This window comes from Rhinoraja longicauda, chromosome 44, assembly GCF_053455715.1.
Source record: "Rhinoraja longicauda isolate Sanriku21f chromosome 44, sRhiLon1.1, whole genome shotgun sequence".
Lineage (NCBI taxonomy): Eukaryota > Metazoa > Chordata > Chondrichthyes > Rajiformes > Arhynchobatidae > Rhinoraja > Rhinoraja longicauda.
Genome location: NC_135996.1, coordinates 6619748 through 6634384, shown reverse-complemented (window position 1 = coordinate 6634384; position 14637 = coordinate 6619748). Strand labels below are relative to the sequence as shown.

Here is a 14637-nt window from a genome sequence, read left to right as displayed (position 1 = left end):
ACACACACACACCATGGAGTCACACACACACACACACACCATGGAGACACACAGACACACACCATGGAGACACACACACACACACACCATGGAGACACACAGACACACACCATGGAGACACACACACACACACACACCATGGAGACACACACACACACACACACACACACACACACACACACACACACCATGGAGTCACACACACACACACACACACACACACACACACACACCATGGAGACACACACACACACACACCATGGAGACACACACACACACACACACACACACACACACACCATGGAGACACACACACACACACACACACCATGGAGACACACACACACACACACACACACACACACACCATGGAGACACACAGACACACACACACACACACACACACACACACACACACACACACACACACCATGGAGTCACACACACACACACACACACACACACACACACACACCATGGAGACACACAGACACACACACACACACACACACACACACCATGGAGACACACACACACACACACACACCATGGAGTCACACACACACACACACACACACACCATGGAGTCACACACACACACACACACACACACACACCATGGAGACACACAGACACACACACACCATGGAGACACACAGACACACAAGCCACGGAGACACTGACGTGCCTGTTGTGTTGCAGGATGATCTTTGCGGAGTGCGCCCCCAGCACGTGCCCGTGTGAGGAGTACTGCTGCAACCAGCGCATCCAGCGGCACGAGTGGGTGCAGTGCCTGGAGCGGTTCCGAGCCGAGGGCAAGGGTTGGGGCATCCGCACCAAGGAGACCCTCAAGGCCGGCCAGTTCATCATCGAGTACCTGGGCGAGGTGGTCAGCGAGCAGGAGTTCCGGTAGGTTCATAACCCCCTAACGCTGGCTCAGAGATACGGCTCGGAAACAGGCCCTCCGGCCCACCCAGCCCACACCGACCAGCCATCGGTGGTAAGAATAGAAAGACAGAGTATTATCTGAATGGTGTCAATTTAGGAAAAGGGGACGTACAACGAGATCTGGGTGTCCTAGTGCATCAGTCACTGAAAGGAAGCATGCAGGTACAGCAGGCAGTGAAGAAAGCCAATGGAATGTTGGCCTTCATAACAAGAGGAGTTGAGTATAGGAGCAAAGAGGTCCTTCTGCAGTTGTACAGGGCCCTAGTGAGACCGCACCTGGAATACTGGGTGCAGTTTTGGTCTCCAAATTTGAGGAAGGATATTCTTGCTATTGAGGGCGTGCAGCGTAGGTTCACCAGGTTAATTCCTGGAATGGCGGGACTGTCGTATGTTGAAAGACTGGAGCGACTGGGCTTGTATACACTGGAATTTAGAAGGATGAGAGGAGATCTTATCGAAACGATTAAGATTATTAAGGGGTTGGACACGTTAGAGGCAGGAAACATGTTCCCAATGTTGGGGGGAGTCCAGAGCAAGGGGCCACAGTTTAAGAATAAGGGGTCGGCCATTTAGAACGGAGATGAGGAAAAACTTTTTCAGTCAGAGATTTGTGAATCTGTGGAATTCTCTGCCTCAGAAGGCAGTGGAGGCCAATTCTCTCAAAATGCATTCAAGAGAGAGTTAGATAGAGCTCTTAAGGATAGCGGAGTCAGGGGGTATGGGGAGAAGGCAGGAACGGGGTACTGATTGAGAATGATCAGCCATGATCACATTGAATGGCGGTGCGTACAGGCTCGAAGGGCCAAATGGCCTCCTCCTGCACCTTTTGTCTGTAGATCCCCCCGTACACGAGTTCAGAGATACAGCGCGGAAACAGGCCCTTCGGCCCACCGAGTCTGTGCCGACCATCAATCCCTGCACACTAACACTATCCTACACGCACCAGGGACAAGTTTACATTTACACCAAGCCAATTAACCTACAAACCTGTACATCTTTTTTTTAACTAAGTACAGTATTTACAATACAAAATAATTCAAAACAAAACCACCATAATAGAAGCAAAACAAATATTCTTCAATATCAAATATACTATTTGATATTGGGGAGGCCATTTTAAACTTGAAGTGAGAAGAAACTTTTCCACCCAGAGAGTTGTGAATGTGTGGAATTCTCTGCCGCAGAGGGCAGTGGAGGCCAATTCACTGGATGCATTTAAGAGAGAGTTAGATAGAGCTCTAGGGGCTAGCGGAATCAAGGGATATGGGGAGAAGGCAGGCACGGGTTACTGATTGTGGACGATCAGCCACGATCACAGTGAATGGCGGTGCTGCCTCGAAGGGCTAAACGGCCCCCTCCTGCACCTATTTTCTATGCTATTTATTCACAAAGTGCTGGAGTAACTCAGCAGGTCGGGCAGCATCTGTGGAGAACATGGATAGGTGACGTTTCGGGTCAAGGTCTGAAGAAGGGCCTCGACCCGAAACGTCACCCATTCCTTCTCTCCCGAGATGCTGCCCGACCTGCTGAGTTACTCCAGCACTTTGTGAATAAATACCTTCGATTTGTACCAGCATCTGCAGTTATTTTCTTATCCTATTTTCTATGCTTCTATACAACTACTTCCCCGTGGTTAATTTTAATTCATCATCGGCAGCCGCTGTCCACTGAGGTAACAAGGTGTGTCTTCTACTCCTCCCCAGGAACCGGATGATCGAACAGTACCAGAACCACAACGACCATTACTGCTTGAACCTGGACAGTGGGATGGTGATCGACAGCTACCGTATGGGCAACGAGGCCCGCTTCATCAATCACAGCTGCAGCCCCAACTGCGAGATGCAGAAGTGGTACGAGGGAGAGTGCACCGTGCCGCCGGTCGGCCGGGGGCGTCCGAAACGCCACCCGTTACCAACCTCACGCTCAACAATACCCCTTTCATCTATCTAGTTTAGAGATACGGCGCGTCGAAACAGGCCCTTCGGCCCACCGGGTCCGCGCCGACCAGCCATCCCCGCACACTAACACCCACTAGGGACAATTGTTTTCACGTTTACCGAGCCAATTAACCTACAAACCTGCACGTCTTTGGAGTGTGGGAGGAAACCGGAGCGCCCGGAGAAAACCCACGGGGAGAACGTTCAGACAGCGCCCGAGTCGGGATGGAACCCGGGTCTCCGGCGCTGCATTCGCTGTAAGGCAGCAGCTCTACCGCCGCGCCACAGTGACCGCCCACTACACACTATCTTTAATCAGACTCTACCTTGCACTAAACATTATTCCCTTTATCCTGCATCTTTGCACTGTGGGCGGCTCATTTGTAATCGTGTATTGTCTTTCCGCTGACTGGATAGCACGCAACAAAAGCTTTTCACTGTACCTCGGTACACGTGACAATAAACTGAACTCAAACTTATACCATATCAATAATCTGAACTAAACATTCCTTCTCTCCAGAGATGCTGCCTGTCCCGCTGAGTTACTCCACCATTTTGTGTCTAAATGCTGCCTGTCCCGCTGAGGTACTCCAGCATTTTGTGTCTACCTACACTAGATGCTGTCTGACCCACTGAGTTACTCCAGCATTTTGTGTCTACCTACACTAGATGCTGCCTGACCCACTGAGTTACTCCAGCATTTTGTGTCTACCTACAACAGTAGATGCTGCCTGACCCACTGAGTTACTCCAGCATTTTGTGTCTACCTACAACAGTAGATGCTGCCTGACCCACTGAGTTACTCCAGCATTTTGTGTCTACCTACAACAGTAGATGCTGCCTGACCCACTGAGTTACTCCAGCATTTTGTGTCTACCTCAGAACTGCACGCAATACAGACACCTCGCATTTTACACGTGTTTAATTTATGCGTTGTTAAAATAACGTGTTTGTTTTTTTTTAACACCGAGGCTTGATTTACGCGCGGGTATTTTCAGAACAGCGCACTCAAATTTACTGCTGACAGCGTATTCAGTTTTATGTTTCATTTATGCACTTTTGATTTACGGGTGGCACGGTGGCGCAGCGGTAGAGTTGCTGCCTCACAGCGCCGGAGACCCGGGTTCCATCCCGACTACAGGTGCTGTCTGTACGGAGTTTGTAACGTTCTCCCCGTGACCTGCGTGGGTTTTCTCCGGGCGCTCCGGTTTCCTCCCACACTCCAAAGACGTGCAGGTTTGTGGGGGTAATTGGCTTGGTATAAATGTAAAATTGTCCTTAGTGTGTGTGGGACAGTGCCATTCGGCCCATCAAGTCTAATCTGCCATTCAATCTCTCCCTCATAACCCCATTCTCCTTCCTTCACCCCATAACCCCTGACATCCATATAAATCTAAAATTGTCCCTAGTGTGTGTAGGATAGTGTTAGTGTGCGGGGATCGGTGGTCAGCACGGACTCGGTGGGCCGAAGGGCCTGTTTCCGCGCTGTATCTCTAGACTAAACTGTTTTTCAAGCACGTAGCCCCCGCGTAAATCGCAAGGTGCCTGTACTCCAAATGCGGTCGGACCAAAATCCTTGCAGAGCTGCCACGTGACGTCCTGGCGCTAAGAATGGTTGTTGTTCTCGGCCACGTGACAATGGATGGCTCCTGAACTCACTCACCCTCCCTCTGCCTCTCCCGCCCTGCCCTACTCTGCCCCCTGCAGGTCGGTCAACGGCGTGTACAGGATCGGGCTGTTCGCTCTGAAAGACGTGATCGCCGGCACGGAACTCACCTACGACTACAACTTCCACTCCTTCAACTTGGAAAAGCAGGTAACGCCCGCCACTGCCTTGTGTCCAGAATGCAGCCCTAGATCTCCGGTTTCCTCCCACGCTACAAAGACGTGCGGGTTTGTAGGCTAATCGGCTTGGGTGTAAGTGTAAATTGTCCCCAGTGTGTGTTGGTGTGCGGGGATCGCTGGTTGGCGCAGACCCGGTGGGCCGAAGGGCCTGTTCCCGCCATGTATCTCTAAGCTAAACTAAACTAAGAATGCAGCTGAAAGCTTCTCTAAATGGGGGGAACTAAAGTGATCACGTCAGTGGCTCAGCGGTCGAGTTGCTGCCTGTGTTTTATCTGCTCAGGATTCCGGCATCTGCAGTCTCCTGTCTCTCCCTTTTTTAAAACTCTTTAATAGTTAGGGCGGCACGGTGGGGCAGCGGGTAGAGCTGCTGTCTCACAGCGCCGGAGACCCAGGTTTCACCCTGACCACGGGCGCTGTCTGTACGGCGTTTGTACGTTCCCCCCGTGACCTGCGTGGGTTTTCTCCGGGTGCTGCGGTTTCCCCCAACACTCCAAAGTGCTATTGAGGGCGTGCAGCGTAGGTTCACTAGGTTAATTCCCGGAATGGCGGGACTGTCATATGTTGATAGACTGGAGCGACTAGGCTTGTACTCGCTGGAATTTAGAAGATTGAGGGGGGATCTTATAGAAACGCACAAAATTCTTAAGGGGTTGGACAGGCTGGATGCAGGAAGATTGTTCCCGATGTTGGGGAAGTCCAGAACAAGGGGTCACAGTTTAAGGAAAAGGGGGAATTCTTTTAGGACTGAGGTGAGAACGTTTTTTTTCACACAGAGAGTGGTGAATCTGTGGAATTCTCTGCCACAGAAGGTAGTTGAGGCCGGTTCATTGGCTATATTTAAGAGGGAGTTAGATGTGGCCCTTGTGGCTAAAGGGATCAGGGGGTATGGAGAGAAGGCAGGTACGGGATACTGAGTTGAATGATCAGCCATGATCATATTGAATGGCGGTGCGTACAGGCTCGAAGGGCCGAATGGCCTACTCCTGCACCTATTTTCTATGTATCTCCGGCACGGTGGCGCAGCGGGTAGAGTTGCTGCTGTACAACGCCGGAGACCCAGGTTTCACCCTGACCACGGACGATGTCTGTACGGCGTTTGTACGTTCCCCCCGTGACCTGCGTGGGTTTTCTCCGGGCGTTGCGGTTTGCTCCCGCACTCCAAAGACGCGCAGGTTTACTGGTTAATTAGTTTCTGCAAATGGTGACATTTTCCCGGGTGTGTGTAGGATAGTGTTAGCGTACGGGGTGATCGCTGGTCGGCGCGGACTGGCGGGCCGATGGGCCTGTTGCCGCGCTGTATCTCCAAAGTCCAAAATCTAAAGAGCCATCGTGTGTCTCACTAGGAGGGTATCCTTGAACAGACTTTACTGGCTTTATCTTGCACTGAATATCGTTCCCTTATCATGTATCTACACTGTAATTGGTTTGATTGTCATCATGTATTGTCTTTCCGCTGACTGGTTAGCACGCAACACAAGGATTTCACTGTATCTCGGAACACGTGACAATAAACTCAACTAGATTTATTCACAAAATGCTGGAGTAACTCAGCAGGTCAGGCAGCATCTCTGGAGAGAAGGAATGGGTGATGTTTCGGGTCGAGACCCTTCTTCAGACTGATAGACAATAGGTGCAGGAGTAGGCCATTCGGCCCTTCGAGCCAGCACCGCCATTCAAAGTGATCATGGCTGTTAATTCTCATTCAATACCCCGTTCCTGCCTTCTCCCCAGACCCCCTGACTCCGCTATCATTAAGAGCTCTATCCAGCTCTCTCTTGAATGTATTCAGAGAATTGGCATCCACTGCCCTCTGAGGCAGAGAATTCCACAGATTCACAACTCTCTGACTAAAAAAGTTTTTCCTCATCACTGTTCCAAATGGCCTACCCCTTATTCTTAAACTGTGGCCCCTGGTTCTGGACTCCCCCAACATTGGGAACATGTTTCCTGCCTCTAACGTGTCCAACCCCTTAATAATCTTATACGTTTCGTTAAGATCCCCTCTCATCCTTCTAAATTTCAGTGTATACAAACCTAGTCGCTCCAGTCTTTCAACATATGACAGTCCCGCCATTCTGGGAATTAACCTAATAAACCTACGCTGCACGCCCTCAATAGCAAGAATATCCTTCCTCAAATTTGGAGACCAAATGTCAGGGGGGCGGGACAAAGGAAGGATATAGGTAGAGACAGGAAGATAGAGAGAGATCTGGGAAGGAGGAGGGGAAGGGAGGGACGGAGGAACTATCTAAAGTTCCTATCTAAACTATCTAAACTAAACTAGAGTCAGGACAAGGAGGTTTACTCTGCCTCCACCCTTTTTAACTAAATTTCAATAGAAACTTTACTCCAAAAATAATTCTAAAATGCACTAATGTGGTCATAACAAGAAATTTAAACCAGCTGTCATCCGTTTACACGTGTTGGAAGGAACTGCAGATGCTGGCTTACACCGAAGTTAGACACAAAATGCCAGAGTAACTCAGCGGGTCAGGCAGTCCGAAGAAGGGCCTCGACCCGAAACGTCACCTGCTCCTTTTATCCAGAGATGTTTTCTGATGCACTGAGATCCTCCTGGTTTTTTGTGTCTTATCTACTGTGCCCCTCTGCTCTACAACACTCCCCAGCAAAGATACTAAAGGAACTAGATGGACCACTCCATTGAAATCGCCTGTACTGAAGTGTAGCACGCAAAGGAGTGTGACGTCCGCCATTTTAGTAGGCAAAACCGCCATTTTAGTAGGCTAGTCCCGCCATTTTAGTAAGCAGACCCTGCCGTTCACTATGCCTCTCGCAGTGTAATCAGGGGAACAGTATGGGGGAACAGTATGTGTGATGAACAGTATCATATCATATCATATCATATGTATACAGCCGGAAACAGGCCTTTTCGGCCCTCCAAGTCCGTGCCGCCCAGTGATCCCCGTACATTAACACTATCCTACACCCACTAGGGACAATTTTTACATTCACCCAGCCAATTAACCTACATACCTGTACGTCTTTGGAGTGTGGGAGGAAACCGAAGATCTCGGAGAAAACCCACGCAGGTCACGGGGAGAACGTACAAACTCCTTACAGTGCAGCACCCGTAGTCAGTAGTATGTGTGATGATACCATTAGAATGTAGAATATATCTATCAATTCACAGCTTTTTGTTACTTTTCTTTTTAAATGTTTCAGGAAGGTTCTGCCTACTAAAATGGCGCCGTGGGTGCTTTTGTTTTGTATCGCAGCAACTGTGCATGTGCGGGGCGGAGAGGTGCCGCGGCATCATCGGCGGCCGGAGCCAGAGGATGAACGGGCTGCTGAACAAGAACGGTCAGCAGGCGAACGGACAGAAGAAACCGGGCCGCTTGAAGGAGAAGAGGAAGTCCAAGCACCGATTAAAGAAGAGGGTGGGTCCCTCCCTCCCTACCCTCCCCCCTGCCCTCCCTCTCCACCCTCCCTCCCCCTACCCTCCCTCCCTCTACCCTCCCTCCCTACCCTCCCCCCTACCCTCCCTCCCTCCCTCCACACCTACCCTCCCTCCGTACCCTCCCTCTACCCCTACCCTCCCTCCCTACCCTCACTCCCTACCCTCCCTCCCTACCCTCACTCCCTACCCTCCACCCCTACCCTTCCTTCCCTACCCTCCCTGCCTCCCTACACTCCCTCCCTACCCTACCCTCCCTCCCTACCCTTCCTCCCTTCCCACCCTACCCTCCCTTCCCTCCCTCCTTCATCTTCAGTGCACTTTTAACACTACTTTTTAACTACTTTTAGTCACTGAAAGTTAGCATGCAGGTACAGCAGGCAGTGAAGAAAGCTAACGGCATGTTGGGCTTCATGACAAGAGGAGTTGAATCTAGGAGCAAAGAGGTCCTCCTGCAGTTGTACCGGGCCCTAGTGAGACCGCACCTGGAGTACTGTGTGCAGTTTTGGTCTCCAAATTTGTGGAAGGACATTCTTGCTATTGAGGGCGTGCAGCGTAGGTTCACCAGGTTAATCCCCGGGATGGCGGGACTGCCGTATGTCGAAAGAATGGAGCGACTGGGCTTGTATACACTGGAATTTAGAAGGATGAGAGGGGATCTTATTGAAACATATAAGATTATTAAGATCGGACATGCTAGAGGCAGGAAACATGTTCCCGATGTTGGGGGAGTCCAGAACCAGGGGCCACAGTTTAAGAATAAGGGGTAGGCCATTTAGAACGGAGATGAGGAAAACCTTTTTCAGTCAGAGAGTTGTAAATCTGTGGAATTCTCTGCCTCAGAAGGCAGTGGAGGCCAATTCTCTGGATGCATTCAAGAGAGAGCTAGATAGAGCTCTTTAGAATAGCGGAGTCAGGGGGTATGGATAGAGGGCAGGAACGGGGTACTGATTGTGGATGATCAGCCATGATCACATTGAATGGCGGTGCTGGCTTGAATGGCCGACTCCTGCACCTACTGTCTATTGTCTAAAAGTAATCCAAAATATTGACAGGAGTGAATCCTAAGCCTCTCCTTTCTCCGGGTGCTCCGGTTTCCTCCCACACTCCAAAGACGTGCGGCTTTGTAGGTTAATTGGCTTTGGTAAAGATTGTAAATTGTCCCCAGTGTGTGTAGGATAGTGCTGGTGTACGGGGTGATCGGTGGTTGGCACGGACTCGGTGGGCCGAAGGGCCTGTTTCCGTGCACTCAGAAGGGGCGAGAGAGAGACGTTGGACGTCCTGAGATGACCAGGGCCTTCACCCGCTGTGGGTTGTTATTAGGGTTGCCAACTTCCTCACTCCCAAATACGGGACAAGGTGACGTCACCGCCCCGCGCCCCACAGGACCTCACCCAGCCAGCAGCCACGTGCTCCCGCTCCACCAATGGCAGCCGCCCAGGCCGGAAGGTGGGTTGCTATGCAACCTCCGTCAGGCGACGCCCAGGCCTACAGCGGCCCCCCGGGCTACAATGTCCGGGCCTACAGCGTCTGGGCCTACAGCGTCTGGGCCTACAGCGTTCGGGCCTACAGTGTCCGGGCCTACAGCGCCGTCCGGGCCCAATACAGGACAAGGGCGGTCCCATGCAGGACAAACCAATTTAACTCAAAATACGGGATGTCCCGGCTAACAAGGGAAAGCAGGGGAATTTATTATGGGGAACAAGGAAATGGCAGACGAGTTGAACCAGTACTTTGGATCTGTCTTCACTAAGGAAGACACAAGCAATCTCCCATAACATGGGGAGTTGAGTATAGGAGCAAAGAGGTCCTTCTACAGTTGTACAGGGCCCTAGTGAGATCGCACCTGGAGTACTATGTGCAGTTTTGGTCTCCAAATTTGAGGAAGGATATTCTTGCTATTGAGGGCGTGCAGCGTAGGTTTACTAGGTTAATTCCCGGAATGGCGGGACTGTCATATGTTGAAAGACTGGAGCGACTAGGCTTGTATACACTGGAATTTAGAAGGATGAGAGGGGATCTTATCGAAACGTATAAGATTATTAAGGGGTTGAACACGTTAGAGGCAGGAAACATGTTCCTAATGTTGGGGGAGTCCAGAACAAGGGGCCACAGTTTAAGAATAAGGGGTCGGCCATTTAGAACAGAGATGAGGAAAAACTTTTTCACTCAGAGAGTTGTGAATCTGTGGAATTCTCTGCCTCAGAGGGCAGTGGAGGCCAATTCTCTGGATGCATTCAAGAGAGAGCTGGATAGAGCTCTTAAGGATAGCGGAGTCAGGGGGTATGGGGAGAAGGCAGGAACGGGGTACTGATTGAGAATGATCTGCCATGATCACATTGAATGGCGGTGCTGGCTCGAAGGGCCGAATGGTCTCCTCCTGCACCTATTGTCTATTGGCAACCCTAGTTGTAATCAAAAAGTCGCATGTCTTGAGTGGTGGTCGTGCGTCACATGGACGGGTCGGGCGCGGGTCGGGCGCAGCAAGCCGTTTTCCGTGTCTGACCCCCCCCCCCTCCCCCCTTGTCTTCTGTTTCCTCCTGACAGAGAGGGCACGTGTCGGAGGAGCCAAGCGAGATTGTCGGCAACCCCACCAAGCTGAGCCAGCCGCACCAGATGAAGCCCATGTCCAACAGAGAGAGGTAGGACCTGCTGCCCGGCCCCCACCACCGTGCCGTGCGCCGCCCTCACCATGCCGGCCAACCGTGACACACTGGGCTAGTCTGAGGGGCGATCTTACAGACGCATACAAGATCATGAGAGGAGTTTTGCCGCGAGTTGTGGCCGCAGCCCAGACCATCACACGAACCAAACTCCTGTCCCGCTGAGATACTCCAGCTTTTTGTGTCTATATCCCTTCCATCGACTCCATCTACACCTCACGCTGCCTCGGCAAGGCCAGCAGCATAATCAAGGACCAGTCTCACCCCGGTCACTCCCTCTTCTCCCCTCTCCCATCGGGCAAGAGGTACAGAAGTGTGAAAACGCACACCTCCAAATTCAGGGGCAGTTTCTTCCCGGCTGTTATAGAAACATAGAAACATAGAAAATAGATGCAGGAGTAGGCCATTCGGCCCTTCGAGCCTGTACGCACCGCCATTCAATATGATCATGGCTGATCATCCAACTCAGTATCCCGTACCTGCCTTCTCTCCATACCTCCTGATCCCTTTAGCCATAAGGGCCACATCTAACTCCCTCTTAAATATAGCCAATGAACTGGCCTCAGCTACCTTCTGTGGCAGAGAATTCCACAGATTCACCACTCTCTGTGTGAAAAAAAACGTTCTCATCTCGGTCCTAAAAGGCTTCCCCCTTATCCTTAAACTGTGACCCCTTGTTCTGGACTTCCCCAACATCGGGAACAATCTTCCTGCATCTAGCCTGTCCAACCCCTTAAGAATTTTGTAACTTTCTATAAGATCCAGGCAATCAGATTATCAGGCAACTGAACCATCCTACCACAACCAGAGAGCAGTGCTGAACTACTATCTACCTCATTGGTGACCCTCGGACTATCCTTGATCGGACTTTGCTGGCTTTGCCTTGCACTAAACGTTATTCCCTTATCATGTATCTGTACACTGTAAATGGCTCGATTGTAATCATGTGTTATCTTTCCGCTGACTGGATGGCACGCCACATAAGCTTTATGTGTACCTCAGTACACATGACAATAAACTAAACCATAAACAGTAGAACAGGTCTTTTTCCCAGAATCGACAACCAGAGGACATACGTTTAAAGTGAGGGGGAGTAGATTTAATAGAGGATCTGGAATGTAACGCATGTGGTCAAAGGGAGAATGTGCAATCTCCACACATGGAGCCACACACACACAAATACAGAGACACACACACACACACACACACACACACACACACACGGAGACCAACACACACAGGGCCACACACACACAGGGCCACACACACACACACACAGGGCTACACACACACACGGCCAGACATACACACATGGCCACACACACACACATGGCCACACACACACACACACACACACACACACACATGGCCATACACACACACACACAGGGCCACACACACACACACACACATGGCCATACACACACACACACAGGGCCACACACACACACACACATGGCCATACACACACACACACAGGGCCACACACACACACACACACACACACACCCCACACACACACACAGGGCCACACACACACACACACACACACGGCCATACACACACACACACATGGCCACACACACACACATGGCCACACACACACACACACACACACACATGGCCATACACACACACACACAGGGCCACACACACGCACACACATACAGAGACACACACACGGAGACACACACATACACACACACATGGAGACACACACACACACATGGAGACACACACACACACACACACCCCACACACACACACAGAGGCAGCACCCGGGGTCAGGATGGAAGCCTTGCCCCTGGCGGTGTGAGGAAGCAGCTCGTGTAGGAAAATAACTGCAGATGCTGGTACAAATCGAAGGTATCACAAGATGCTGGAGTAACTCAGCGGGTCAGGCAGCATCTCGGAGAGAGGGAATGGGTGACGTTCGGGTCGAGACCCTTCTTCAGACCCGAAACGTCACCCATTCCCTCTCTCCTGAGATGCTGCCTGACCCGCTGAGTTACTCCAGCATTTTGTGAATACCTCTGAGGCAGTGTCTCTACCCGCTGCGCCAGCGTGCCGCCCCTGGGCACCACCACGGCCCAGGGGGTGGGAGCTGGTGGCAGGCCCTCTGCCAGCCCTGGCCTCCCGGTCAGACGCAGCTGCAGAGAAGAGGAGCCGGGGGGAATAGAGAGTGGGAGAAACAATCTGCCGGGAACAGACTGGGACTTTGGGCGTGTGCATGTTGAGCTGAGTTCTTGCGGTATTATTACAAATTAATCCTGTCCCGTGGGGATTTTATTGGAGCTTAAATAAATGTGCACTGATTTATTTAAGTGTTTGGCATCCAGTGGAGTAGTAGCTGTTCTCATTATTAATTCATCTTGCTCTGACTGGCGTGGGCGTTGTTTCAGATGCACTCTGATTCTAAGCTGTCGTCAACACTAACTTCTCTACATCGGCGAGACCAAACGCAGGCTCGGCGATCGTTTCGCTCAACACCTTCGCTCAGTCCGCCTTAACCAACCTGATCTCCCGGTGGCTGAGCACCTCAACGCCCCCTCCCACTCCCAGTCTGACCTTTCTGTCATGGGCCTCCTCCAGTGCCATAGTGAGGCCCAACGCAAATTGGAGGAACAGCACCTCATATTTTGCTTGGGCAGCTTGCAGCCCAGCGGTATGAACATTGACTCCTCCAACTTTAGATAGATTTTTAGATTTTTTTAGATTTTAGATTTAGAGATACAGCGTGGAAACAGGCCCTTCGGCCCACCGAGTCCACGCCGCCCAGCGATCCCCGCACATTAACACTATCCTACACACACTAGGGACAATTTTAACATTTACCCAGTCAATTAACCTACAAACCTGCACGTCTTTGGAGTGTGGGAGGAAACCGAAGATCTCGGAGAAAACTCACGCAGGTCACGGGGAGAACGTACAAACTCCGTACAGACGGCGTCCGTGGTCAGGATCGAACCTGAGTCTCCGGCGCTGCATTCGCTGTAAGGCAGCAACTCTACCGCTGCGCCACCGTGCCGCCCTGTTCTCTGAGATCTTCGGTATCCTCCCACACTCCAAAGACGTGCAGGTTTGTAGGTTAATTGGCTTGCCCCTAGTGTGTGTAGGATAGTATTAGTGTGCGGGGATCGCTGGTCGGCGCGGACCCGGTGGGCCGAAAGGGGCCTGTTTCCGCGCCGTATCTCTAAACTAAACCCAACTAAACTAAACGGGCTAACTCCACTCAGACAGCACCTGAGTTCAGGGTTGAATGGAGACGAGGAGGGATTTCTTTAGCCAGTGGGCGGTGAATCCGTGGGATTCATTGCCACAGACGGCCGTGGAGGCCACAAGTCGGTGGGTATGTTTAAAATGGAGATTGATAGGTTTTTGATTAGTCCGGCTGTAAAAGGTTATGGGGGAGAAGGCAGGAGGTTGGGGTTGAGTGGGTGAGATGACCGAATGGCGGAGTGGACTCCGGATGGCCTAATTCTGCCTCTATGTCGTATGACCGCGGGTCTCTGGCGCGGTGAGGCAGCCGCACTACCCACCGTGCCGCCGAGTCCGTGCCCGTTTGAGCGCTGGCGGTGCGCCCCGCTGTCTTCCTCCACTGACCCCGGGCCCCTCTCTCTCTCTCCCTCCCTCCTCCTCCCTCCTCTCTCTCCCTCCCCAGGAACTTTGTGTTGAAGCACCACGTGTTCCTGGTGCGCAACTGGGAGAAGATGCGGCAGAAGCAAGAGGAGGCCAAGCAGGAGACCGACAACAGCCAGTCTGCCTCCCTCTACACCCGCTGGAACGGCATCTGCCGCGACGATGGCAACATCAAGTCTGGTACGCGGAG

At 51.7% G+C, this 14637-nt stretch overlaps 1 protein-coding gene across 3 annotated transcripts in view; it reads left to right on the top strand.

The window, feature by feature from the left end:
• Nucleotides 1-14637, top strand: part of ash1l (ash1 (absent, small, or homeotic)-like (Drosophila)) — a 227793-nt gene that overhangs the window by 175776 nt on the left and 37380 nt on the right. For all 3 annotated transcript variants that reach the window (XM_078432000.1, XM_078431999.1, XM_078431998.1), the window contains 6 exons: nt 703-909; nt 2652-2798; nt 4593-4701; nt 7967-8128; nt 10693-10787; nt 14470-14627. In XM_078432000.1, the coding sequence (XP_078288126.1) occupies nt 703-909; nt 2652-2798; nt 4593-4701; nt 7967-8128; nt 10693-10787; nt 14470-14627 (878 nt within the window). The remainder of the gene's footprint in view (nt 1-702; nt 910-2651; nt 2799-4592; nt 4702-7966; nt 8129-10692; nt 10788-14469; nt 14628-14637) is intronic.